This window comes from Onychostruthus taczanowskii, unplaced genomic scaffold (assembly GCF_017590055.1).
Source record: "Onychostruthus taczanowskii isolate IOZ18803 unplaced genomic scaffold, ASM1759005v1 scaffold327, whole genome shotgun sequence".
NCBI lineage: Eukaryota > Metazoa > Chordata > Aves > Passeriformes > Passeridae > Onychostruthus > Onychostruthus taczanowskii.
This window is the reverse complement of record NW_024500650.1, coordinates 109141-136038: the sequence shown is the minus strand read 5'-3', so window position 1 is coordinate 136038 and position 26898 is coordinate 109141. Positions and strand designations below refer to the sequence as shown.

At 66.3% G+C, this 26898-nt stretch overlaps 1 protein-coding gene across 1 annotated transcript in view; it reads left to right on the top strand.

Annotated features, from left to right (window-relative positions):
- LOC121339070 (spectrin beta chain, non-erythrocytic 2-like) overlaps positions 1–26898 on the top strand; it is a 27450-nt gene continuing 552 nt past the window's right edge. Inside the window, exons 1-31 of the mRNA XM_041410545.1 lie at positions 1–189; positions 3002–3093; positions 3679–3884; positions 4153–4265; positions 5261–5448; positions 6147–6264; positions 6866–7024; positions 7735–8037; positions 8149–8302; positions 8719–9095; positions 9411–9922; positions 10436–10573; positions 11229–11985; positions 12070–12272; positions 12366–12456; positions 13404–13550; positions 14261–14524; positions 15375–15599; positions 16296–16385; positions 16539–16820; positions 17147–17277; positions 17991–18195; positions 20478–20852; positions 22095–22107; positions 22250–22481; positions 23716–23854; positions 24364–24448; positions 25034–25299; positions 25381–25529; positions 26348–26521; positions 26817–26859. Of these exons, the coding sequence (XP_041266479.1) occupies positions 1–189; positions 3002–3093; positions 3679–3884; positions 4153–4265; positions 5261–5448; positions 6147–6264; positions 6866–7024; positions 7735–8037; positions 8149–8302; positions 8719–9095; positions 9411–9922; positions 10436–10573; positions 11229–11985; positions 12070–12272; positions 12366–12456; positions 13404–13550; positions 14261–14524; positions 15375–15599; positions 16296–16385; positions 16539–16820; positions 17147–17277; positions 17991–18195; positions 20478–20852; positions 22095–22107; positions 22250–22481; positions 23716–23854; positions 24364–24448; positions 25034–25299; positions 25381–25529; positions 26348–26521; positions 26817–26859 (6420 nt within the window). The remainder of the gene's footprint in view (positions 190–3001; positions 3094–3678; positions 3885–4152; positions 4266–5260; positions 5449–6146; positions 6265–6865; positions 7025–7734; positions 8038–8148; positions 8303–8718; positions 9096–9410; positions 9923–10435; positions 10574–11228; positions 11986–12069; positions 12273–12365; positions 12457–13403; positions 13551–14260; positions 14525–15374; positions 15600–16295; positions 16386–16538; positions 16821–17146; positions 17278–17990; positions 18196–20477; positions 20853–22094; positions 22108–22249; positions 22482–23715; positions 23855–24363; positions 24449–25033; positions 25300–25380; positions 25530–26347; positions 26522–26816; positions 26860–26898) is intronic.

Below are 26898 nucleotides of genomic sequence, written 5' to 3'. Positions count from 1 at the left end.
ATGCCCCCCGCCCAGCCGCGCCCCACGCGGGGCCGGATGCGGATCCACTGCCTGGAGAACGTGGAGAAGGCGCTGCGCTTCCTGCGGGAGCAGCGCGTGCACCTGGAGAACGTGGGCTCGCACGACATCGTGGACGGCAACCCCCGCCTGACCCTCGGCCTGGTCTGGACCATCATCCTGCGCTTCCAGGTGACCCCCCCGGCACCCCCCGGCCGGCGGGAAATGGGGCGGGGGGCGCGGCCCGGACCCGCCCTGCGGGGGCTGTGCCCGTCCTGGAGCCGCCCCGGGGGGGTTTGGGGTCATTTTGGGGGGTTTTAGAGCCGCCCTGGGGGGTTTGGGGTCATTTAGGGAGGTCCTGAACCCAACCTGATATGTTTGGGGTCATTTAGGGGGGGTCCCAAACCCACTCTGGGGTGTTTGGGGTCATTTCGGGGGGTTTTGGAGCTGCCCTGGAGGGTTTGGGGTCATTTCTAGGGGTCCTGAACCCTCTCTGGGGTGTTTGGGGACATTCCAGGGGGTCCCAAACCCACCCTGGGGTGTTTGGGGTAATTTTGGGGGGTCCTGGAGCTGCCCTGGGGGGTTTGGGGTCATTTAGGGAGGTCCTGAACCCACTCTGGGGTGTTTGGGGTCATTTCGGGGGGTTTTGGAGCTGCCCTGGAGGGTTTGGGGTCATTTCTAGGGGTCCTGAACCCTCTCTGGGGTGTTTGGGGACATTCCAGGGGGTCCCAAACCCACCCTGGGGTGTTTGGGGTAATTTTGGGGGGTCCTGGAGCTGCCCTGGGGGGTTTGGGGTCATTTAGGGAGGTCCTGAACCCACTCTGGGGTGTTTGGGGTCATTTCGGGGGGTTTTGGAGCTGCCCTGGAGGGTTTGGGGTCATTTCTAGGGGTCCTGAACCCTCTCTGGGGTGTTTGGGGACATTCCAGGGGGTCCCAAACCCACCCTGGGGTGTTTGGGGTAATTTTGGGGGGTCCTGGAGCTGCCCTGGGGGGTTTGGGGTCATTTAGGGAGGTCCTGAACCCACTCTGGGGTGTTTGGGGTCATTTCGGGGGGTTTTGGAGCTGCCCTGGAGGGTTTGGGGTCATTTCTAGGGGTCCTGAACCCTCTCTGGGGTGTTTGGGGACATTCCAGGGGGTCCCAAACCCACCCTGGGGTGTTTGGGGTAATTTTGGGGGGTCCTGGAGCTGCCCTGGGGGGTTTGGGGTCATTTAGGGAGGTCCTGAACCCACTCTGGGGTGTTTGGGGTCATTTCGGGGGGTTTTGGAGCTGCCCTGGAGGGTTTGGGGTCATTTCTAGGGGTCCTGAACCCTCTCTGGGGTGTTTGGGGACATTCCAGGGGGTCCCAAACCCACCCTGGGGTGTTTGGGGTAATTTTGGGGGGTCCTGGAGCTGCCCTGGGGGGTTTGGGGTCATTTAGGGAGGTCCTGAACCCACTCTGGGGTGTTTGGGGTCATTTCGGGGGGTTTTGGAGCTGCCCTGGAGGGTTTGGGGTCATTTCTAGGGGTCCTGAACCCTCTCTGGGGTGTTTGGGGACATTCCAGGGGGTCCCAAACCCACCCTGGGGTGTTTGGGGTAATTTTGGGGGGTCCTGGAGCTGCCCTGGGGGGTTTGGGGTCATTTAGGGAGGTCCTGAACCCACTCTGGGGTGTTTGGGGTCATTTCGGGGGGTTTTGGAGCTGCCCTGGAGGGTTTGGGGTCATTTCTAGGGGTCCTGAACCCTCTCTGGGGTGTTTGGGGACATTCCAGGGGGTCCCAAACCCACCCTGGGGTGTTTGGGGTAATTTTGGGGGGTCCTGGAGCTGCCCTGGGGGGTTTGGGGTCATTTAGGGAGGTCCTGAACCCACTCTGGGGTGTTTGGGGTCATTTCGGGGGGTTTTGGAGCTGCCCTGGAGGGTTTGGGGTCATTTCTAGGGGTCCTGAACCCTCTCTGGGGTGTTTGGGGACATTCCAGGGGGCCCCAAACCAACCCTGGGGTGTTTGGGGTAATTTTGGGGGGTCCTGGAGCTGCCCTGGGGGGTTTGGAGTCATTTAGGGAGGTCCTGAACCCACTCTGGGGTGTTTGGGGTCATTTTGGGGGGTTCCAAACCCACCCTGGGGGGTTCGAAACCCACCCTGGGGGGTTTGGGGTCATTTTGGGGGGTCCTGGAGCTGCCCTGGGAGGTTTGGGGTCATTTCTAGGGGTCTTGAACCCACTCTGGGATGTTTGGGGTCATTTTGGGGGGTCCCAAACCCACCCTGGGGGTTTGGGGTCATTTAGGGAGGTCCTGAACCCAACCTGGGATGTTTGGGGTCATTTAGGGGGGTCCCAAACCCACCGTGGGGTGTTTGGGGACATTCCGGGGGGTCCCAAACCCACCCTGGGGTGTTTGGGGACATTTTGGAGGGTCCTGGAGCTGCCCTGAGGGTTTGAGGTAATTTAGGGAGGTCCTGAACCCAACCTGATATGTTTGGGGTCATTTAGGGGGGTCCCAAACCCACCCTGGGGTGTTTGGGGACATTTTGGAGGGTCCTGGAGCTGCCCTGAGGGTTTGAGGTAATTTAGGGAGGTCCTGAACCCAACCTGATATGTTTGGGGTCATTTAGGGGGGTCCCAAACCCACCCTGGGGTGTTTGAGGTTATTTTGGGGGGTTTTAGAGCCGCCCTGGGGGGTTTGGGGTCATTTATGGGGGTCCTGAACCCACCCTGGGGTGTTTGGGGACATTTTGGAGGGTCCCGGAGCTGCCCTGAGGGTTTGAGGTCATTTAGGGAGGTCCTGAACCCAACCTGATATGTTTGGGGTCATTTTGGGGGGGTCCCAACCCACCCAGGGGTCTCAGTTTGGTCACAAAAATCCCCAGACCTTCCCCAGGCTCCTTTTGGGGGGGGGGTCTCACGCCCACTTTGGGAGTCCTGACCCCACCACGAGATGCTTGCACCCATTTTGGTGGTTCCAGACCCACTTTGGGGGGTCCTTGACCCCAATTTGGGGGTCCCTACCCCCGTTTTTGCCCCCCCGCCCCCAGATCCAGGACATCAGCGTGGAGACTGGGGACACTCGGGAGAGGAAATCGGCCAAGGACGCGCTGCTGGCCTGGTGCCAGATGAAAACCGCGGGGTGAGGGCTCCTGGGGGGTCCTGGGGGGGTTTTGGGGGTCGGCTGGGCTGGGGAGGGGCTGGACTGGGGAAGGGACTGTGGGGAGGGGGATGTGGGGGTTGTAGGGTGGCAGTTTTGGGGTGGGAGTCTGTGGGGTCATGGGGCAGGGTCAGAGGTTATGGGGTGCTGTGGGTCAGTGGTCAGTGGCTGTGGGTCAGTGGTCAGTGGTTATGGGGTGCTGTGGGTCAGTGGTCAGTGGTTATAGGTCAGTGGTCAGTGGTTATGGATCAGTGGTCAGTGGTCAGTGGTTATGGGGTGCTGTGGGTCAGTGGTCAGTGGTTATAGGTCAGTGGTCAGTGGTTATGGATCAGTGGTCAGTGGTCAGTGGTTATGGGGGGCTGTGGATCAGTGGTCAATGGCTGTGGGGTGCCGTGGGTCAGTGTCTCAGTGGTCAGTGGTTAGTGGTTGTGGGTCACTGGTCAGCAGTTATGGGTCAGCGGTCAGCGGTCAGTGGTTATGGGTCAGTGGTCACTGGCTATGGGGTGCTGTGGGTCAGTGTCTCAGTGGTCAGTGGTTATGGGTCAGTGGTCAGTGATCAGTGGTCAGTGTCTCAGTGGTCAGTGGTTATGGGTCAGTGGTCAGTGGTCAGCGGTCAGTGTCTCAGTGGTCAGTGGTCAGCTGTCCGGTCGCCCCCAGGCCGGAGCTGCTGGATGTGGGGTCCCTGCGCGGAGCCAACGCCCTCCACAACCTGCAGAGCGCCTTCGCCGTGGCCGAGCGCGAGCTGGGGGTCACTCGGCTGCTGGACCCCGAGGGTGAGGGGCTGGGGGCGAGCTGGGGGTCCGGGGGGGGATTTGGGAGGGATTTGGGGGTGGATTTGGGGGTCTGATCCCCCCACGCCCCCCAGATGTGGCCGTGGAGCAGCCGGACGAGCGGTCAGTGCTGGGGGGCTGTGATGGGTCAGGGGGGTTTGGGGCTCCTGGGGGGGATTTGGGGCTCCTGGGGTGGGATTTGAGGGTGGATTTGGGGGTCCCTGGGGGATTTGGGGATGGTTTTGGGGGTCTGACCCCCCGTGCCCCCCAGATGTGGCCGTGGAGCAGCCGGACGAGCGGTCAGTGCTGACCTACGTGGCCGCGCTCTACCATCACTTCTCCAGGATGAAGGCGCTGGCCGTGGAGGGAAAACGCGTCGGGAAGGTCCGGGGTGGACACGGGGTGGACAGACGGACACGGGGTGGACAGACGGACACAGGGTGGACAGATGGACACGGGGTGGACACAGGGGGACACAGGGATGGACACACAGGTGGATGGAAAGGGGACTGGGGGAGGAGGAAGGGGTGGACAGATGGACGGTGGATGGCCGGACAGACGATGGACAGATGGACAGACAGACGATGGGCAGATGGACAGACAGACGATGGGCAGATGGTGTCAGGGGGGTGGGGACTGGACAGAATCCGCGGGAATGGGCGGGGGGGAGGAAGGGACAGATGGGGAATGGGCAGAGGGACAGGTGGGGGATGGAGAGAGGGATGGATGGGGGATGGACAGAGGGACAGAGGAGATGGACAGAGGGACAGATGGGGGATGGAGAGAGGAATGGATGGATGATGCATGGATGATGGATGTGAGAACAAATGGATGGATGGATAATGGATGGATGATGGACGGATGGATGGATGGATGGATGGATAATGGATGGATGATGGACGGATGGATGGATGGATGGATGGATAATGGATGGATGATGGACGGATGGATGGATGGATGGATGGATAATGGATGGATGATGGACGGATGGATGGATGGATGGATGGATAATGGATGGATGATGGACGGATGGATGGATGGATGGATGGATAATGGATGGATGATGGACGGATGGATGGATGGATGGATGGATAATGGATGGATGATGGACGGATGGATGGATGGATGGATGGATAATGGATGGATGATGGACGGATGGATGGATGGATGGATGGATAATGGATGGATGATGGACGGATGGATGGATGGATGGATGGATAATGGATGGATGATGGACGGATGGATGGATGGATGGATGGATAATGGATGGATGATGGATGGATGGACGGACACAGGGTTGGATGGATGATGGATGATGGATGTGTGTGAGGACAGACAGACAGACGGACGGTCAGCCAGCCGCTCCCCGTGCCCCGCAGGTGCTGGAGGCGGCGCGCGAGGCCGAGGGCCTGGCCGGCCGTTACGAGGCGCAGGCGGCCGAGCTGCTGGGCTGGATCCAGCGCTCGCTGCTGCTCCTCACCGACCGGCGCCTGCCCCGCGGCATCCCCGGCCTGCAGGGGCAGCTCCAGGCCTTCAGCGCCTACCGCACCACCGAGAAACCCCCCCGGTGAGACCCCCACCGGGCCGGGCTCTGGGGGCTTCCCAATGGGGTCTGGGGGCTGCCCAGAGGGGTCTGGGGGCTGCCCAAAAGGGTCTGGGGGCTGCCCAGAGGGGTTTGGGAGCTCCCTGCTGGGGTCTGGGGGCTACCCAGAGGGATCTGGAGGCTGCCCAAAGGGGTCTGGGGGCTGCCCAAAAGGGTCTGGGGGCTGCCCAGAGGGGTTTGGGAGCTCCCTGCTGGGGTCTGGGGGCTACCCAGAGGGATCTGGAGGCTGCCCAAAGGGGTCTGGGGGCTGCCCAAAAGGGTCTTGGGGCTACCCAGAGGTGTTTGGGGGCCCCAAAGGGGATTTGGGATCTCCTTACTGGGGGTTGGGGTCTCCAAAAGGGGGATTGGGGTCTCCAACAGGTGGTTTGGGATCTCCCTGCTGGGGTCTGGGGCTGCCCAGAGGGGTCTGGGGGCTGCCCAGTGGGGTTTAGGGACTGCCCAGAGGGGTCTGGGGGCTGCCCAGTGGGGTTTGGGGTCTCCAAGAGGGGGTTTGGGATCTCCCTAGTGGGGTTTGGGGTCCCCCCCAGTGGGTTTCAGGTTCTCTCTGAGAGGTTTTGGGGCATCCCTGGGGCTCAGGGTGGGTTTTAGGATCCCCCCCAGGGTATTTTGGGGTCCCTCCCATGTATTTTGGGGTCTCCCCGGTGCATTTTGGGTCCCCCCAGGTTCGAGGACAAGGGCTCCCTGGAGGTGCTGCTGTTCTCGCTCCGGAGCCGCCTCCGCGCCAACAACCAGCGGCAGTTCGTGCCCAGGGAGGGGACACACAGCGCTGACATCAACAGGGTGACAGCCACGGGGACACGGGGACACTGGGGACACCAGCAGGGTGTCAGCCACGGGGACACTGGGGACCTCAACAGGGTAACAGCCATGGGAACACGGGGGACACCGGGGACACCAGCAGGGTGTCAGCCACGGGGACACTGGGGACCTCAACAGGGTAACAGCCATGGGAACACGGGGGACACCGGGGACACCAGCAGGGGGACAGCCACGGGGACACTGGGGACATCAACAGGGTAACAGCCACAGTAACACGGGTGCCAAGTGTGCCAGCTGTGCAGGTACCCCAGGTGTGAAGGTGTCCCGGTGACACAGATGACACAGGTGCCAGGTGTGCCAGGTGACACAGACGACAAAGATGCCAGGTGCCAGCTGTGCAGGTGCCCAGGTGACACAGATGACACAGATGACAGGTGCCAGGTGCCCCGGGTTCCAGGTGCCCAGGGGACACAGATGACACAGATGACACAGATGACAGGTGCCCCGGGTGCCCAGGTGCCCAGGTGACACGGATGTCAGGTGCCCCAGGTGCTCAGGTGACACAGATGACACAGATGACACAGGTGCCCCGGGTGCCCCGGTGACCGCGCTGTCCCCGCAGGCGTGGGAGCGGCTGGAGAAGGCGGAGCACGGCCGGGAGCTGGCGCTGCGCTCGGAGCTGCTCCGGCAGCAGCACCTGGAGCAGCTGGCGGCGAGGTTCCACCGCAAGGCCGCCCTCAGGGAGACCTGGCTGGGGGACAACCAGCGCCTGGTGGCACAGGTGACACGGGGACTCCCACACAGGGACCCCTGAGACCCCCCCAAACAACCCTCAGTCAGGGACAAGGAGCACCTGGTGGCACAGGTGACACTGGGACCCTCAGCCCACCCCCAGTCAGGGACAACCTGGTGGCTCAGGTGACCCTGAAACTGCCCCCACCCCAGGGGACTTCCCCTTGTCCCCACCAGGACAATTTCAGGATGTGTCATCCCCCCCCCCCCCCACCTTTGTCACCTCTCAGCCCCTTTTTTTTTCTCCTCCAGGACAATTCTTGGGATGTCCCCACAGTGTCCTCCCCACCTTTTACCATTTCTGCCCCCTCTCCCACCCCAGGATGATTTTGGGGGGGGGGGGGGCCCCGGGGGGGCCCTTCCCCCCCCCCCCCTTTTTCCCCCCCAAAAAAATTCCAGGGGGGGTCCCGGGAGTGTCCCTTCCCTCACCCTGCTTTCCCGCCACCCAGGACAATTCTGGGGATGTCCCCAGAGTGTCCCCCCCACCTTTAACCCCTTCTCCCCCCTCTCCCACCCCAGAACAATTTCGAGGGGGTTCCCGGGAGTGTCCCCTCCCTCACCCCCCTTTTACCCCGTCAGAACAATTCCAGGGGGGGTCCCGGGAGTGTCCCTTCCCTCACCCCCCTTTTACCCCCCCAGAACAATTCCAGGAGGGGTCCCGGGAGTGTCCCCTCCCTTACCCCCCTTTGCCCCCACCAGGACAATTTCGGGGGGTCCCTGGGGGGGGTCGAGGCCGCGCTGCGCAAGCACGAGGCCATCGAGAGCGACATCGCCGCCTACGGCAGCCGCGTGCGCGCCGTCACCGCCGTGGCCGCCGAGCTGGAGGCCGAGCGCTATCACGACATGGGCGGCATCGCGACACGGCGCGACCACGTGGTGTCGCTTTGGGAGGCGCTGCGGGCGCAGGTGGCGGCGCGGCGAGAGCGGCTCCGGGCGCACCTGGAGCTGCAGCGGCTCCTGCGCGACCTGGAGCACCTGATGGGCTGGATGGAGGAGATGGAGGTGGGGAGGGGGCTGGACTGGGGGGGGAGTGGGATCCCCTCGTGGGACCCCCCCCCCCCCCCGCCCCCCGGGGGGCCCCCCCCCCCCCCGTGACCCTCCCGGTGTCCCCAGGTGCGGCTGCAGTCGCGGGATTTCGGGCAGCACCTGAGCCAGGTGGACGATCTGCTGCAGATCCACGCCCTGGTCGAGGGGGACGTGGCGGCCCAGGCCGAGAGGGTCCGGAGTGTGGGGGCGGCGGCCGAGCGCTTCCTCGGGGAGGGGGGCGGTGAGTGACCCCCCCCAAAACTGAGAACCCCAAAGTTGGGATCCCCTGGGATGCCTCAGAACCCCCAAACCCAGCGACACCTGAATCCCAGGACCCCCACGCACCTGAGACCCCCAAAAGCAAGACCTAGCAGAACCCCAAAATGAACCCCCAAAAACTGTGAGCCCCAAAAACCGAGACCCCAAAACACCGAATCCCTGAACCCCGGGACCTCCAAATCCCAGACCCCCAGCACCCTCAAACTCTGGGTCTCCCAAATCCTCAGCATCCCTGAATCCCAAACCCTGGGACCCCCCAAAATCGGCATCCCTAAACACCGTATCCCTGAACCCTGGGGGATTCCAGACCCCAGGACGCCCAAACCCTGCGACCCCCGGACCCCCCAAGCGCCGCTGACCCCCTCCCGTGCCCCCCAGGGTACCGCCCGTGCCCCCCGGAGCAGCTGCGGTCCCGCGTGGCGGCTCTGGAGCTGCGCTACCGGGGGCTCTCGGCGCTGTCGGCGCAGCGGCGGCTGCGGCTGGAGCGCTCCCGGCGCCTCTGGAAGTTCCTGTGGGACGCGGGCGAGGAGGAAGCCTGGATGCGGGAGCAGGAGCGGCTCCTGCGCTGCCCGGAGCTGGGCCGGGACCTGCCGGGAGCCCTGCGGATGCTGAGCCAGCTCGAGGCCATCCGAGGGGCGCTGGGGGGACGAGCGGGGCCGCTGCAGCAGCTGCTGGAGCGGGGCCGGGAGCTGCTGGCGCAGGGAGCCCCCGACGGAGCCGCGGGATCCGTGGAAGCCAGCCCTGGATCGGTGGAAGCCGCCCCTGGGTCAGCGGGATCCGCTGCCGGATCAACGGGAGGGGCAAAACCCGCGGAATCCGCTGCCGGATCCGCCGCCAGATCCACGGGACCCCCGGAATCCAAGAACGCGTCCCCGGGACGCGCTGCTGGACCCCTGCAATCCCCCCCTGCATCCACGGAGGGACTCTCGGCATCCTCCAGCAGACCCTCGGAACGCCCCGACGGCTCCACGGAACCCACTGGGACACCCACAGACCCCTCCGAGGGACCCCCGGGCCCCGCTCCCGGCTCCCCGGACCCCGCGGCCGCCGTGTCCCGCCGGATCCGGGAGCTGGAGTCGCTCTGGGCGGCGCTGCCGGTGCTGGCCGGGGCCCGGGAGCGGCGGCTCCGCGCGGCCGCGGGGCGATTCCAGCTGGACGCGGAGGCGGCCGAGGCCGAGGCGTGGCGGGCGGCCGCCGCCCGGCGAGTGGAGGGGCCGGAGCTCGGGCACGACGAGCGCTCGGCGGGGATGCTGGAGCGGCGGCTGCGGGAGCTGCAGGACGAGCTGCGGCGGCGCGGGGCAGCGCTGGCGGCGCTGCGGGAGCAGGCTCTGCCCGGAGATGCCGCCGACGTTCCCGACGTGGTGCCGGGGCTGGCGGAGCGGCTGGCGGAGCTGGAGCGGCGGCACCGGGAGCTGGAGGAGCGGGCGGAGCTGCGGCGCCTGGAGCTGCGGGACGCGCTGGGATTGTTCTCGGCGCGCAGCGAGGCCGATGCCTGCGCGCTCTGGGTGGGCGAGAGGGAGCAGTGGCTGCTCTCCATGGAGATTCCCGAGCGGATCGAGGACCTGGAGGTGGTGCAGCAGCGGTGAGCGCCCGGGGCTCCCCGTGCTGCACCGTGGGAATCCCAGAGTTATTCCCAGAATTATTCCCGGGAAGTCCCGGGGTGCCCGTGGTCGCCCCCACTGGGATTCCCCCAGGAATCCTCCCAAGAATACCCCGTTATTGCCGTTTTTCCTCAGGATGTCTCCAGTATTCCCATTATTCCCGGTATTCCCTGAATTGCTACCTCCACCACAACATTCCCAGTGTTCCTGGTGTCCCCGTTTTCCCAGAATTTTCACTTCCAACACAGCATTCCCTGTACTCTCTCAATTCTCACCTCGACCTGAGATATTCCCAGCATTCCCAAAATTCCCACCTCCAACACCGTATTCCCAGCGCTCCCAAAATTCCCTAAATTCCCACCTCCAGCGCAGTACTGCCAGAATTTGTGGCATTCCCAGGGTTTGTGGCATTCCCACCTCTGGCACGGTGTTGCTGAGGTTTCCAGCCTTCCCGGAATTCCCGGAATTCCCGGTCATTCCCGGTGCTCCCGCAGGTTCGAGACGCTGGAGCCGGAGCTGGCGGCGCTGGCGGCGCGCGTGGCCTCCGTGGGCCGCGTCACGGAGGAGCTGCAGGGATCCGGGGACAGGAACCGGGAGAGCGCCCGGGAGACCTGGGAGCAGCTCCGGGACAGGTGGGGACGGGCCCGGCGGGGCCATTCCGGGCAGGGACTGGGGGTGGATCCGGGCAGGGATGGATTTTCCAGGCGCTCCAGGCGGGGGTGGGTTCTCCGGGCAGTCAGGGATGCTCCAGGCATGCAGGGAGGAGTTTTCCCGGCCGGATGCTCTGGGAAGGGATGGATTCTCGGGGCTGGGACGCTCCAGGGATGGATTCTCCGGGCTGGGACGCTCCAGGGATGGATTCTCCGGGCTGGGATGCTCCAGGGATGGATTCTCCGGGCTGGGATGTATAGAGATGGATTCTCGGGGCTGGGATGCTCCAGGGATGGATTCTCGGGGCTGGGATGCTCCAGGGATGGATTCTCGCGGCTGGGATGCTCCAGGGATGGATTCTCGGGGCTGGGATGCTCCAGGGATGGATTCTCCGGGCTGGGATGTACAGAGATGGATTCTCTGGGCTGGGATGTACAGAGATGGATTCTCGGGGCTGGGATGCTCCAGGGATGGATTCTCGGGGCTGGGACGCTCCAGGGATGGATTCTCGGGGCTGGGATGCTCCAGGGATGGATTCTCGGGGCTGGGATGCTCCAGGGATGAATTCTCTGGGCCGGGACGCCCCGGGCGCTCCCCGGGCTCTGTCCCACCGTGCCCCGATCCCTCCCGTGCCAGGTGGGAGCGGTTCCGGGCGCTGGCCGAGCGCAAGAAGGTGGCGCTGACCGCGGCGCTGAACATCCACAATTTCCGCCTGGAATGCCACGAGACGCGGGGCTGGATGCGGGAGAAGACGGCGGCCATCGAGGCCACGCGGGGGCTGGGCCGGGACCTGGCGGGGATCACGGCGCTGCAGGCGAAGCTGTCGGGGATGGGGCGCGACCTGGACGCCATCCAGGGCAAGCTGCGGGAGCTGCGGGCCGAGGGCGAGAAGCTGCAGGGGGAGCAGCCGGAGCGAGCGCCCGAGATCCGCGAGGAGCTGGCGGGGCTCGAGGCCGAGTGGGACGCGCTGCGCCGGTGCCACCGGAGCCGCGAGGAGTCCCTGGGGCAGGCGCGGCGGCTCCAGGGCTTCCTGCGGGACCTGGCGGCGCTCCAGGCCTGGCTGTCCCGCACCCGCGCGGCCGCGGGCTCTGAGGATGTCCCCGCGTCCCTGGCCGAGGCCGAGGGCTCCCTGCGGCAGCACGAGAGCCTCCGCACCGAGATCTCGCACTACGGCGCCGATTACCGGAGCGCCCGCGCCGCCGGGCGGGAGGTGACGCGGGGACAGACGGACCCGCAGAGCCTGTCCCTGCTGCAGCGCCTGGAAGCGCTGGATGCCGACTGGGAAGAGCTGGGCCGGGTCTGGGAGAAGCGGCAGCGGCTCCTGGCCCAGGCTGTCGCTTTCCACGTGTTCCTGCGGGACGCCAAGCAGGTGGAGGGGACGCTGGGGAAGCAGGTGAGGGGATCCGGGGTGTTCCGGGGGATCCCGGGGCTCCGGTGCTGTCCCAATCCCGATCCCAATCCCGATCCCGGCTCGCAGGAGCACACGCTGGCCCACACGGAGCTGCCGGGCACGGTGCCGGGCGCGGAGGCGGCCGTGCGGAGGCTGGAGGAGTTCCTGGCCGCGCTGGACACCGGCACCGAGCGCGTCCGGGCGCTCACGGACACCGGGCGGAAGCTGCTGGACGAGGGCGGCGTCCACGCGGAAAAGGTGCGGGAGACGGTGGAGTCGGTGGAGAGCAGGTGAGGGAGACCCATCCCAGTCCATCCCAGTCTGTCCCAGTCCGTCCCATGCCCTGGGAATGGGGTCTCTCACACCCCCCGGCCCTGGCACAGGCACCAGAAGATCCGGGAATCGGCCCAGGAGCTGCTGGGGCGGCTGCGGGATAACTGGGAGCTGCAGAAGTTCCTGCAGGATGGGCAGGAGGTGAGACGGGATCGGGATTGGGATGGGATTGGGATTGGGATTGGGATTGGGATTGGGATTGGGATGGGATTGGGATCGGGATCGGGATTGGGATGGGATTGGGATTGGGATGGGATTGGGATGGTCCGGGGTGTTCCGGGGGATCCCGGGGCTCCGGTGCTGTCCCAATCCCGATCCCAATCCCGATCCCGGCTCGCAGGAGCACACGCTGGCCCACACGGAGCTGCCGGGCACGGTGCCGGGCGCGGAGGCGGCCGTGCGGAGGCTGGAGGAGTTCCTGGCCGCGCTGGACACCGGCACCGAGCGCGTCCGGGCGCTCACGGACACCGGGCGGAAGCTGCTGGACGAGGGCGGCGTCCACGCGGAAAAGGTGCGGGAGACGGTGGAGTCGGTGGAGAGCAGGTGAGGGAGACCCATCCCAGTCCATCCCAGTCTGTCCCAGTCCGTCCCATGCCCTGGGAATGGGGTCTCTCACACCCCCCGGCCCTGGCACAGGCACCAGAAGATCCGGGAATCGGCCCAGGAGCTGCTGGGGCGGCTGCGGGATAACTGGGAGCTGCAGAAGTTCCTGCAGGATGGGCAGGAGGTGAGACGGGATCGGGATTGGGATGGGATTGGGATTGGGATTGGGATTGGGATTGGGATTGGGATTGGGATTGGGATGGGATTGGGATCGGGATCGGGATCGGGATTGGGATGGGATTGGGATGGGATTGGGATGGGATTGGGATCGGGATCGGGATTGGGATGGGATTGGGATTGAGATGGGATTGGGATGAGGATGGAGATCAGGGATGGATGGGGTTAAAATGGGGATGGGGTGAAGATGAGAACTGGGCTGGGATGGGACTGTGGGAAGAGATCCTGACTGGTGTCCCTGTTCCCGTTCCCATCCCTGTGTCCGTTCCCGTTCCCATCCCCGTTCCTGTCCCCGTTGCCGTTCCCAGCTGACGCTGTGGCTGAACGAGAAGCTGCCGGTGGCTCGGGACGTGTCCTACGAGGGCACGCGGGACCTGCAGGGCAAGTGGCAGAAGCACCAGGCCTTCGCCGCCGAGCTCGCGGCCAACCGGGGCTGGCTGGAGGCGCTGGAGAAGGTGGGAACGGCGGAAAACGGGGGGAAAACGGGGGAAAACTGGGGGAAAATGGGATGCAGGAAGGGCCAGCCCTTGGGAAAGGTGGGATATGGGAGGGGGAGTTGGGTCACAAAATTCCATGGGTCCAACCTCAGCAATTCTGTGATTCCACAGAATTCACAAAATTCCATGGGTCCAATGTCAGCAATTCTGTGATTCCACGGGTCCAACTCAGTGATTCTGTGGTTTTGTGGGTCTAACCTTTATAATTCCATAACTCCATGGGTCCGGTTTTGATGATCTCACCATCCCATGGGTCCAGTCTTCACAATCCCACAATTTACTGGGCCAGCCTCAAGGATCCCGTGTATCACTGACAACTCCATGACTTTTTGGGTCCAACCTTGATGGTTCCGTGGGTCCAGTTTCAACGATCCCACCACCCCACGTGTCCAGTCCTCATCACCCCACACCTAAATGTCTCCAACCTCAACAATTCCACAATTCCAAGCTTGACAACTCCATGACTTTTTGGGTCCAACCTTGATGGTTCTGTGGGTCCGGTTTCAATGATCCCACCACCCCATGTGTCCAATCCTCATCACCCCCCAACTAAACGTTTCCAGCCTCAACAGTCCCACAATTCCAGCCTTGACAACTCCATGAGTTTTTGGGTCCAACCCTGATGGTCCTGTCCCATAACTCCGTGCTGTCATTCCCGTGTCCCGCAGGACGGCGAGCAGCTGGCGCGGGCGCGGCCGGCGCTGGCCGGACAAGTGACCGCGCCCCGGCAGGAGCTGCGGGCGCTGTGGGCGCAGGTGGAGGCGGCGGCGGCCGCCAAGGGCCGGGGTTTGGCCGAGGCCGCGCGCGCCGAGAGCTGCGCCCAGGCCTGCGCCGGCCTGCGCTCCTGGCTGGCCGGGGTCCGCGCCCAGCTCCGCTCCGGCCACTGCGGCCAGGACCTGACCAGCGTCGGGGTCCTGCTGACCCGGCACCAGGTCAGGGCTGGGAAATGGGAAATGGGAACGGGGGGAAACGGGGGGCTGGGGGCTGTGGGGGACGGGGTGAAGGTTTGGGGTGCGGGGTTCACGTAAGCTGCGCCCAGGCCTGCGCCGGCCTGCGCTCCTGGCTGGCCGGGGTCCGCGCCCAGCTCCGCTCCGGCCACTGCGGCCAGGACCTGACCAGCGTCGGGGTCCTGCTGACCCGGCACCAGGGGGGCTGTGGGGGACGGGGTGAAGGTTTGGGGTGCGGGGTTCACGTACAGGTTTGGGGTGTGGGTTTTGGGTGGGTCTGGGGTGCGGGTTTGGGATAAGCAGGTTTTGGGGTGAAGGTTTTGGGTGCAGATTTTGGGGTGCTCAGGTTTTGTGTGCAGGTTTGAGATGCAGGATTTGGGGTGCTCAGGTTTTGGGGTGAAGATTCAGGGTGCAGATTTTGGGGTGCTCATGTTTTGTGTGCAGGTTTGTGATGCAGGATTTGGGTTCAGGTTTTGGGGTTCGGGTTTTTGGGTGTATGCTTTGTGATGCAGATTTGGGGTGCGGGTCTGTGATGCAGAATTTGGCTGTGGCTTTTAGAGTTCAGGTTTTGGGGTGCAGATTTTGGGGTGAGGTCCCCCGGGGCTCCCTGACCCCCCAAATCCCCGCAGCTGCTGGAGACGCAGGCGGCGCTGCGGGAGCAGGAGGTGGGGGCTCTTTGGGGTGCAGATTTTGGGGTCCCCCGGGGGTCCCTGACCCCCCAAATCCCCGCAGCTGCTGGAGACGCAGGCGGCACTGCGGGAGCAGGAGATGGGGGCTCTTTGGGGTGCAGATTTTGGGGTCTCCCGGGGGTCCCTGACCCCCCAAATCCCCGCAGCTGCTGGAGACGCAGGCGGCGCTGCGGGAGCAGGAGGTGGGGGCGCTGCGGGCGCAGGCCGGGGGGCTCAGCCCGGGGCACCCCCGGAGCGCGGGGGTGCAGGAGCAGGTGCGGGAGCTGGAGCAGCAGTTCCGGGAGCTGCGGGAGCCGCTGCGGGAGCGCGGGCGGAGCCTCGCGGCCGCCAGGGAGCTGCACCAGTTCCGCAGGGACCTGGAGGACGAGCTGGTGAGTGGGGGGGACCTCCCTCGGGGGATGGCACTGACACCTGGGGTCCCCCGTGCCTGACCCCCCATTCCTGACCCCCCATTCCTGATCCCGAATCTCTGACCCCGAATCTCTGACCGCTCCCCCCATTCCTTACCCCAAATCTGACCCCTCCCCTGTTGCTGACCCTAAATATCTGACTCCAAATCTCTGACCCCGAATCTCTGACCCCAAATCTCTGAACCCCAAATTCTGCCCCCCATGACTGCTCCCGACCCCCAGTCCCTGAGTCTCCCCCATCCCTGTCCCGGACACCCAATGACCCCCAATGTCCCCAGTGTCCCCACTGACCCCCATGTCCCCAGTGTCCCCAATGTCCCCACTAACCCCCATGTCCCCAATGACCCCACTGACCCCCATGTCCCCGATGTCCCCAATGTCCCCAGTGACCCCCATGTCCCCACTGACCCCGATGTCCCCGATGTCCCCAATATCCCCCATGTCCCCAATGTCCCCAATATCCCCCATGTCCCCAATGTCCCCAATGTCCCCACTCCGATCTCGATGTCCCCAATATCCCCCATGTCCCCAATGTCCCCAATATCCCCCATGTCCCCAATGTCCCCAATGTCCCCACTGACCCTGATGTCCCCAATGTCCCCACTGACCCCCATGTCCCCAATGTCCCCACTGACCCCGGTGTCCCCATGTCCCCAGCTGTGGGTGCAGGAGCGCCAGGCCCTGGCCACGTCCACGGACCACGGCAAGGACCTGCCCTCGGTGCAGCTGCTGCTCCAGAAGAACGAGGTGGGTCAGAGGGTCCCCAAATGTCGCCCCGTGTCCCCTGTGACCCCCCCCAGGACTCATTCCACGGCCCTCACAGACCCCCTAGACCCCATGCTGTCCACCATGAACCCATAAACCCCCCCATAAACTGACCCCCCCCCCGGACCCCCGCAGACGCTGCAGAAGGAGCTGCAGGGCCGCGAGCGCCGCGTGACGGAGCTGCTGGAGCGGGGGGTGCCCGGCACGGGGGTCCCCGACTCGGGGGTACCCGGGGGGGTGCCCGGGGGGGTCCCGGCGCTGCGGGAGGCCTGGAGGGAGCTGCGGGAGCAGGCGGCGCGGAGGCAGAGGCGCCTGGAGGCCGCCCTGGCCGCCCAGCGCTTCCTGCGCGACGCCGCGGCCGCCGAGGCCTGGCTGGGCGAGAGGGAGCTGCACATGCTGGCCCAGGACAAGGCCAAGGTGGGGACAGGGCCGGGACGCCCCCCCCGGGGACAGCGGAGTCACCCCCGCCTTGGGGGAGGGGGTTTGGGGGTGCCAGGGGGGTAGGGAATGGGAGAGGGGGCCAGGGGCTGTGGGGGTCAGAGGGGGAGCTGAGGGGTCTGTGAGGGGTCTCTGAGGGGGTCGGGGGGTCTATGGGAGGCTTTTGGGGATCTCTGGGGATCAGGGAGGGTCAGAGGGGATTTCTGTGGGGTCCGGGGGGTCAGTGAGTGGCCTGGAGGGGTCAGGGGCACCCACAGGTCCTGCTGGGGGGCGGTGGCAGCGCGGTGACGCCGCGGTGTCCCCAGGACGAGCCGGGCGCCCAGGCCATGCTGAGCCGGCAGCTGGGGCTGGAGCAGGAGCTGCGCGACTACGGCGGCACCGTGGAGCTGCTGGCCCAGCAGGGCCGGGCCATGGCGGCCAGCGGCCACCCCGACGGGTGGGGACACCCTGGGGACACCCTGGGGACACCCTGGGGACACCCCCTGCCGCTGCGGGCACGGCCAGGGTGGCCCCTGACAGCCCTGTCCCCGTGCTCGCTGTCCCCTGAGGTCCCTGCTGTGTCGCCATGTCCATTGTCACTGATGGCCGTGTGTCCCCTGGTGACACCGCTGTGCCCCTGGGTGACACCGCTGTGCCCTGCCCCTGGGTGACACCGCTGTGCCCTGCCCCTGGGTGACACCACTGCCCCCCTGGTGACACTGCTGTCCCCTAGGTGACCCCGCTGTCCCCGTGTCCTCTGGTGACACCGCTGTCCCTGCGTCCCCTGTTCCCGATGTTCACGTGTCCCCTGACCCCACTGTCCCCTGTCCCTTGAGTGACACCTCTGTCCCCTTGTCCCCCGGGTGACACTGCTGTCCCCTGTCCCTGGGTGACATCGCTGTCGCTTGGTGACATGCCTGTCCCTGGTGACACCGCTGTCCCTGTCCTTGGTGACACGCCTGTCCCTGGTGACACCGCTGTCCCTGTCCTTGGTGACACGCCTGTCCCTGGTGACACCGCTGTCCCTGTCCCTGGTGACACGGCTGTCCCCTGTCCCCTGGTGACATGGCTGTCCCTGGTGACACGGCTGTCCCCTGTCCCCTGGTGACACGGCTGTCCCTGGTGACACGGCTGTCCCCTGGTGACACGCCTGTCCCTGTCCCCGTGCAGCGAGCGGCTCCGTGCCCGCGCCGCGCAGGTGCAGCGTCTCTACGCGGGGCTGTGTCACCTGGCCGGGGACCGCAGGGCCACCCTGCAGGGCCACCACCGGCTGTGCCAGCTGCGCCGCGACCTCGATGACCTGGAGCAGTGGATCTCGGAGCGAGAGGTGGTGGCGGCGTCCCGGGAGCTGGGACAGGACTTCGAGCACGTCACGGTGAGGGGACACTGAGGGGACATGGAGGGGACACGGGTGTTGTGGCACTGAGGGGACACGGGGGGACACGGGTGTTGTGACACTGAGGAGTCCCTCAGTGCCAGGTGGTCCCCAGGTCATCTTGACACTGGGGGGGGTCCTTGTGTCCCCCTGCCACCAGTGGTGTCCCTGTCACTGGGGGTGTCCCATGTCCCCTGTCCCCCGGGATGTCCCCTATCCCCAGGAATTGTCCCCCTCACCCTGGTGTGTCCCATGTCCCCCTGTCACCAGGAGTGCCCCCTGTCCCCCCATCCCCTGTCCTCCTGACCCCCTGTCCTGTGTCCCTGTGTCCCTTGTCCCCCTGTCCCGTCTTCCCTGACCCCTGTCCCGTGTCCTCCTGTCCTGTGTCCCCTGTTTGGGGACACCCTGGGGACACCCTGGGGACACCCTGGGGACACCCCCTGCCGCTGCGGGCACGGCCAGGGTGGCCCCTGACAGCCCTGTCCCCGTGCTCGCTGTCCCCTGAGGTCCCTGCTGTGTCGCCATGTCCATTGTCACTGATGGCCGTGTGTCCCCTGGTGACACCGCTGTGCCCCTGGGTGACACCGCTGTGCCCTGCCCCTGGGTGACACCGCTGTGCCCTGCCCCTGGGTGACACCACTGCCCCCCTGGTGACACTGCTGTCCCCTAGGTGACCCCGCTGTCCCCGTGTCCTCTGGTGACACCGCTGTCCCTGCGTCCCCTGTTCCCGATGTTCACGTGTCCCCTGACCCCACTGTCCCCTGTCCCTTGAGTGACACCTCTGTCCCCTTGTCCCCCGGGTGACACTGCTGTCCCCTGTCCCTGGGTGACATCGCTGTCGCTTGGTGACATGCCTGTCCCTGGTGACACCGCTGTCCCTGTCCTTGGTGACACGCCTGTCCCTGGTGACACCGCTGTCCCTGTCCCTGGTGACACGGCTGTCCCCTGTCCCCTGGTGACATGGCTGTCCCTGGTGACACGGCTGTCCCCTGTCCCCTGGTGACACGGCTGTCCCTGGTGACACAGCTGTCCCCTGTCCTTGGTGACACGGCTGTCCCTGGTGACACGGCTGTCCCCTGGTGACACGCCTGTCCCTGTCCCCGTGCAGCGAGCGGCTCCGTGCCCGCGCCGCGCAGGTGCAGCGTCTCTACGCGGGGCTGTGTCACCTGGCCGGGGACCGCAGGGCCACCCTGCAGGGCCACCACCGGCTGTGCCAGCTGCGCCGCGACCTCGATGACCTGGAGCAGTGGATCTCGGAGCGAGAGGTGGTGGCGGCGTCCCGGGAGCTGGGACAGGACTTCGAGCACGTCACGGTGAGGGGACACTGAGGGGACATGGAGGGGACACGGGTGTTGTGGCACTGAGGGGACACGGGGGGACACGGGTGTTGTGACACTGAGGAGTCCCTCAGTGCCAGGTGGTCCCCAGGTCATCTTGACACTGGGGGGGGTCCTTGTGTCCCCCTGCCACCAGTGGTGTCCCTGTCACTGGGGGTGTCCCATGTCCCCTGTCCCCCGGGATGTCCCCTATCCCCAGGAATTGTCCCCCTCACCCTGGTGTGTCCCATGTCCCCCTGTCACCAGGAGTGCCCCCTGTCCCCCCATCCCCTGTCCTCCTGACCCCCTGTCCTGTGTCCCTGTGTCCCTTGTCCCCCTGTCCCGTCTTCCCTGACCCCTGTCCCGTGTCCTCCTGTCCTGTGTCCCCTGTTCCATGTCACCTGACTGCTGTCCCCTGTCCCTGGACCCCTGTCCCCTGACCCCTGACCGCTGTCCTTGTGACCCCCCTGATCCCTGTCCCCTGTCCCTTGGCCCTCTGTCCCCTGCCCCCGTGTCCCCTGACCCCTATTCTGTGTCCCCTGACCCCTGTCCCCTGTCCCTTGTCCCTTGTCCCCTGACCCCTGTCTCGTGTCCCCTGATCCCTGTCCCCTGTCCCTTGGCCCTCTGTCCCCTGCCCCCATGTCCCCTGACCCCGTCCTGTGTCCCCTGACCCCTGTCCCATGTCCCCTGTCCCTTGACCCCTGTCTCCTGTCTCATGTCCCCTGACCCCTGTCTCCTGTCCCCTGACCCCTGTCCCCTGTCCCTTGTCCCCTGACCCCTGTCTTCTGTCCCCTGACCCCTGACCCCTGTCCCGTGTCCCCCATCCCATTTCCCTTGTGTCCCCTGACCCCTGACCCCTGTCCCCTGTCCCTTGTCCCCTGACCCCTGTCTCTTGTCCCTTCTCCCTTGTCCCCTGACCCCTGTCCCTTGTCCCCTGACCCCTGTCCCCTGTCCGCGTCCCCACAGCTGCTCCGGGACAAGTTCCGCGAGTTCTCCCGGGACACGGGCGGGCTGGGCCAGGAGCGGGTGGACGCGGCCAACGCGGCGGCGGCGGCGCTGATCGCCGGGGGCCACCCCGAGCGCGCGGCCGTGGCCCAGTGGCAAGCGGGGCTCAACGAGGCCTGGGCCGAGCTGCTGGAGCTGGTGGCCACGCGGGCGCAGGAGCTGGCGGCCGCGCACGAGCTGCAGCGCTTCCGCCGCGACGCGCGGCAGGTGCTGGCGCAGCTGCGCGCCAAGGCCCGGCAGGTGCCCGAGGAGCTGGGCCGCGACCTGAGGGCGGCCGAGGGGCTGGAGAGGCAGCACCGCGCCTTCGAGCACGACGTGCAGGCCCTGAGCGCGCAGGTGAGGGCGCGGGGACGGGGACGGGGACGGGGACAGGGGAGGGGGTGGGACAAGCGAGGGGATGGGAACAGCTAAGAGGATGGGACAGGTGAGGGGATGGGGACAGGGGATGGGACAGGGGACAGGGGACAGGGGAGGGGATGGGGACAGGGGATGGGACAGGGGACAGGGGACAGGGGAGGGGATGGGGACAGGGGAGGTCACAGGGACAGGTGAGGGAAAAGGGACAGGGGACAGGTGAGGGGGTGGGGACAGGGGATGGGACAGGGGACAGGGGACAGGGGAGGGGATGGGACAAGTGAGGGGATGGGAACAGGTAAGAGGATGGGACAGGTGAGGGCACAGGGACAGGTGAGGGGGGAGGGGGGAAGGGGGGGGGGGGGGGGACGGGGGAGGGGAAAGGGGACAGGGGACAGGGGAGGGGATGGGACAAGTGAGGGGATGGGAACAGGTAAGAGGATGGGACAGGTGAGGGCACAGGGACAGGTGAGGGGATGGGGACAGGGGACAAGGGAGGGGACAGGGGAGGGGATGGGGACATGGGATGGGACAGGGGACAGGGGAGGGGATGGAGACAGGGATGGGGACAGGGACAGGGGAGGGGACAGGTAAGAGAATGGGACAGGTGAGGGGACAGGTGAGTGATCATGGAGACACAGGTGAAACAGGGACAGAGGGGACAAGGGAGGGGACAGGGGAGGGGATGGGGACATGGGATGGGACAGGGGACAGGGGAGGGGATGGGACAAGTGAGGGGAGGGGAACAGGGGGGAGGGGAGGGGACAGGGACAGGGGAGGGAAAAAGGACAGGTGAGGGGATGGGGACAAGGGGGGGGGTGGGATGGGGACAGGGGAGGGGACAGGGGAGGGGATGGAGACAGGGATGGGGACAGGGACAGGGGAGGGGACAGGTAAGAGAATGGGACAGGTGAGGGGACAGGTGAGTGATCATGGAGACACAGGTGAAACAGGGACAGGTGAGGGGTTGGGGACAGGGGACATGGGAGGGGACAGGGGACGGGATGGGGATGGAGATGGATGGGGACAGGGACAGGGGAGGGCACGGGGACAGGGGAGGGGATGGGGACAAAGGAGGGGACAGGGGAGGGGTTGGGTGAGGATGCAAGGACAGGTGAGTGATCATGGAGACACAGGTGGAACAGGGACAGGTGAGGAGATGGGAACAGGTGAGAGGCAGGGAGGGACAGGTAAGGGGCAGGTGAGGGACATGCTGTGGTGCAGGAGGTGGCTGTGAGTGGGATATGTCACCTGTACCACGTCACACCTGTCTCTCAGGTGACAGCTGTCCAGGAGGCTGTGGGCTACCTGTCACACCTGTCCCATGTCACACCTGTCACACCTGTCACACCTGTCACACCTGTCCCACCTGTCCCCAGGTGACAGCCGTGCAGGAGGCCGCGGGCCGTCTGTCACACCTGTCATACCTGTCACACCTGTCCCATGTCACACGGTGGCCGCGGCCTGGGCCGAGCTCCGCGGGCGCTGCCAGCGCCGGCGCCGCCTGCTCGGGGACAGCGTGGAGCAATTCCGGTTCCTCCGCGCCGCCCGCGACCTCCGGCTCTGGATGGACGGCGTGAACCTGCAGCTGCAGGCCCGCGAGCGGCCCAGGTGGGACAGGGGACACCGCGGGGACGCTGGGGACACCGCGGGGACAGGGGGACACGGGGACACCATGGGGACACTGCGGGGACACCGTGGGGACGGGGGATACCATGGGGACAGGGGACACCGCGGGGACACTGGGGACACCGTGGGGACAGGGGGACACAGGGACACCATGGCGACACTGCGGGGACAGTGGCGACACTGTGAGGACAGGGGGACATGGGGACACCATGGGGACAGGGGACACCGCAGGGACACTGCAGGGACACCATGGGGACCCCGTGGGGACAGGGGGACACAGGGACACCACGGGGATAGGGGACACCGCGGGGACACTGGGGACACTGTGGGGACAGGGGGACACCGTGGGGACAGGGGGACACCGCGGGGACACTGGCGACACCGTGGGGACAGGGGGACACCACAGGGACACTGCGGGGACACTGTGGGGACAGGGGGACACGGGGACACCACGGGGACACCATGGGGACAGGGGACACGGCGGGGACACTGGGGACACCCTGGGGACAGGGGGACATGGGGACACCACGGGGACACCATGGGGACAGGGGACACCGCGGGGACACTGGGGACACTGTAGGGACACCGTGGGGACACCATAGGGACAGGGGGATACGGTGACACCACGGGGACACCATGGGGACAGAGGGGACACCACAGGGATGGGGCAGACATGGGGACACTGTGAGGACATGGGGACACTGCGGGGACAGGGGGGATATGGGGACACTACGGGGACAGGGGACACCATGGGGACACTACGGGGACAGGGGGGACATGGGGACACTACGGGGACACGGAGACATTGCAGGGACAGGGGACACCACAGGGACACCACGGGGACACCGCCGGGACACGGGGACACTGCGGGGACAGGGAGGACACAGGGACACCATGGGGATGGGGCTGACAGCACTGGGACATGGGGACACCGTGGAGATGGGGGGGGACACACAGGGACATGGGGACACACAGGAATGTGGGAGCAGCCCTGGGGACACGGGGACACACAGACACATGGGGACAGCCCTGGGGACATCTCAAGGACACCCCAGGGACACCGCAGTGACCCCAGCGCGGGGCTGTGACCGCGGCCACCCTGGTGGCCCAGCCCTGCCCGCTGCGCCCGGGCGGAGCCGGGGTGACCCCGAGGTGACCCCGCGGTGACCCCGCGGTGACCCCGCGGTGACCCCGCGGTGTCCCTGTCCCCCTGCAGGGATGTCACCGCGGCCGAGCTGCTGATCCAGCAGCACCAGGGGCTGCGGGCGGAGCTGGAGGCGCGCGAGGGCTCCTTCGGGGCCTGCGTGGCCGCGGCCACCGCGCTGCTGCAGCGCGGCCACCACGAGGCCGACAAGGTGGGGCGCGCCTGTCACCGCGTCACCCTGTCACCCTGCCCCTGTGTCACCCTGCCACCGCGTCCTCATCGCCGCCTCTCCGTGCTTGTCACTGTCCCCAAGTCCCCAGCCCCACGTCCCTCGCTGAAATCCTCGTCTCCACGGTGCTGTCCCCATCCAGTGTCCTCTCGTGTCCCCTCATGTCCCTGTGTCCCAAGCCCACCCCTGTATCTCAGTCCCCGTGTCCTTGTCCCCATCCTGTCCCCGAGCTTGTCCCCTAATCCCTGTCCCTGTCCCCACCCCTGTCCCGATCTTTGTCCCCTCATCCCTGTCCCATGTCCCTCTTCCCTGTCCCTGTCCCCATCCCTGTCCCATGTCCCCACCCTGTCCCTGTCCCCATCCCTGTCCCTGTCCCCTCGTCCCTGTCCCTGTCCCCACCCCTGTCCCATGTCCCCACCCTGTCCCTGTCCCCACCCCTGTCCCATGTCCCCACCCTGTCCCTGTCCCCACCCCTGTCCCTGTCCCCCCAGCTGTCCCAGGAGCTGGCCGAGCTCCAGGAGCGCCGCAGGGACATCGGGGAGCGCTGGCAGGACAAGCTGGAGTGGCTGCAGACTGGTGAGGACTGGGGGGACCCCACGTGTCCCCCGTGTCCCCGCCGTGTCCCCTCATGTCCCCTGTGCCAGGCTCGGGTGCTGTCCCCACCCAGAAGATGAGAACTGAGGGGTCCCTGTGCCCGTGTCCCTCTCAAAGGGGGGGCAGGCGTGTCACAGGGGTGTCCCGGTGTCCCCTCTCAGTGCCCAGGGGTGGCACAGGGGTGGCCCCGGGGTGTCCCTGTCCCCTGGTGTCCCCTCTCAGTGCCCGGTGCTGGCTCCATGATGCCTCACGGGTGGCCCCAGGGTGTCCCTGTGTCCCGTGTCCCCTCCCAGTGCCCGGTGCTGTCTCAGGGTGGCCCCGGGGTGTCCCTGTGTCCCCTGTCCCCTCCCAGTGCCCGGTGCTGTCTCAGGGTGGCTCCGGGGTGTCCCTGTGTCCCCTGTCCCCTCCCAGTGCCCGGTGCTGTCTCAGGGTGGCTCCGGGGTGGCCCCGGGGTGTCCCTGTGTCCCGTGTCCCCTCTCAGTGCCTGGTGCTGGCTCCGTGCTGTCTCAGGGTGGCTCTGGGGTGTCCCTGCCCCGGTGGCCCCGGTGACAGTGCCCGTGTCCCCAGTGCTGGAGGTGCTGGTGTTCGGGCGCGACGCGGCGGCGGCCGAGGCCTGGCTGGCCAGCAGGGAGCCCCTGGCCCGCGCCCCCGAGCTGGGCTCCAGCCTGGCCGAGGCCGAGACCCTCCTCAAACGGCACCAGAGCTTCCAGAAGGCCGCGGCCGCCTGGGAGGAGAGATTCGCTGCGCTGAGCCGCCTGACCACGGTGGGGACACGGGGACAGGGGGAGCCCCCGGCCCTCAACGGGATCCGCCCCGACGGCGCCGCGGGCCAGGTAAGCCCCCCGACCCCCCAAAGTGAGGGGGGGGCACCCCCGGACCCCTCCCCCACCCCTCAGCCCTGTCCCCCTCCCCAGGTCCCCAGAGGGGCGCAGGAGGGGGGGCCCGGCCCGGGGGGAGGGGCGGCCACGCTGCCCCCCCGCGCCCCTCCCCCACCCGAGACCCTCGAGGGGGGGCTGTGCCGGAAACAGGAGCTGGAGGCGCCCGGCAAGAGAGCCACCAACAGGTCAGAGGGGACACTGGGGACACCTGGGGACACCTGGGGACGGATGGGGACCCTGGGGACACCTGGGGACAGCTGGGGACAGCTGGGGACACTGGGGACACCTTGGGGACAGCCTGAGGACACCTGGGGACACCCTGGGGACACTCTGGGGACAGATGGGGACAGCGGGGACACGTGGGGACACCTGGGGACACCTGGGGACAGCTGGGGACAGCTGGGGACACTGGGGACACCTGGGGACAGCCTGGGGACACTGGGGACAGCCTGGGGACACTGGGGACACCTGGGGACACTGGGGACAGCTGGGGACACCTGGGGACACCTTGGGACACATGGGGATACACTGGGGACACCTTGGGGATAGCTGGGGACACCTGGGGACACCTTGGGGACACCTTGGGGACACCTGGGGACACCTTGGGGACACCTGGGGACACTGGGGACACCTTGGAGACACCTGGGGAGAGCCTGGGGACAGCTAGGGACACTTTGGGGACACCATGGGGACTCCTTTGGGACGTGGCCAGGCCTTGGGGACACACCTGGGGACACCATGGGGGTTGCCTAAACCCCCCCCTTCTTTCCCCCCCTGGTCGTCGCCCACACCTGGGGAGAGCCTGGGGACAGCTAGGGACACTTTGGGGACACCATGGGGACTCCTTTGGGACGTGGCCAGGCCTTGGGGACACACCTGGGGACACCATGGGGGTTGCCTAAACCCCCCCCCTTGTGACCCCCCCAGGTCGTGGCAGAGCTGGGGCTGATTCTGGGGGGGTGGGGGTCCCCAAAACCCCCCGTGACCCCCCCGTGCCCCCCAGGTCCTGGCAGAGCCTGTACTGCGTGCTGCGGGGGGGGGCCCTGAGCGTGTTCAAGGACGCGCGGGGGGCGGGCGCGGGGGTCCCGTACCACGGCGAGCCCCCCACCCCCCTGCGCGGGGCGCGCTGCCAGCCCGCCACGGCCTACCGCAAACGGAAACACGTCTTCAGGCTGGGGTACGGAAACTGGGGGGAATGGGGAATTGTGGGGGGAAGTGGAGGGAAATGGGGGGAAAATGGGGAGAAAAATGGAGCAAAAATGGGGGAGGAGATGGGGAAAAATGCAGAGGAAAATGGGGGAGAATGGGGTGGGAAATGGGGAAAAAATGGGAAGAAAGGGAGAAAAAAAATGGGAATAACGGAGCAGACGTGCAAGGAAATGGTCAAAAATGGGGGGAAAAATGTGGGGACACGAGGGGGTCCCAGCGGGGCTGGGGGGGGGGTCCCCGTGGCTGATCCCGGCCCCCCCCAGGCTGAGCGATGGGAAGGAATTCCTGTTCCAGGCTAAGGACGAGGTGAGACCCCCCCCTTGTCCCCTCGGTGTCCCCCGATGT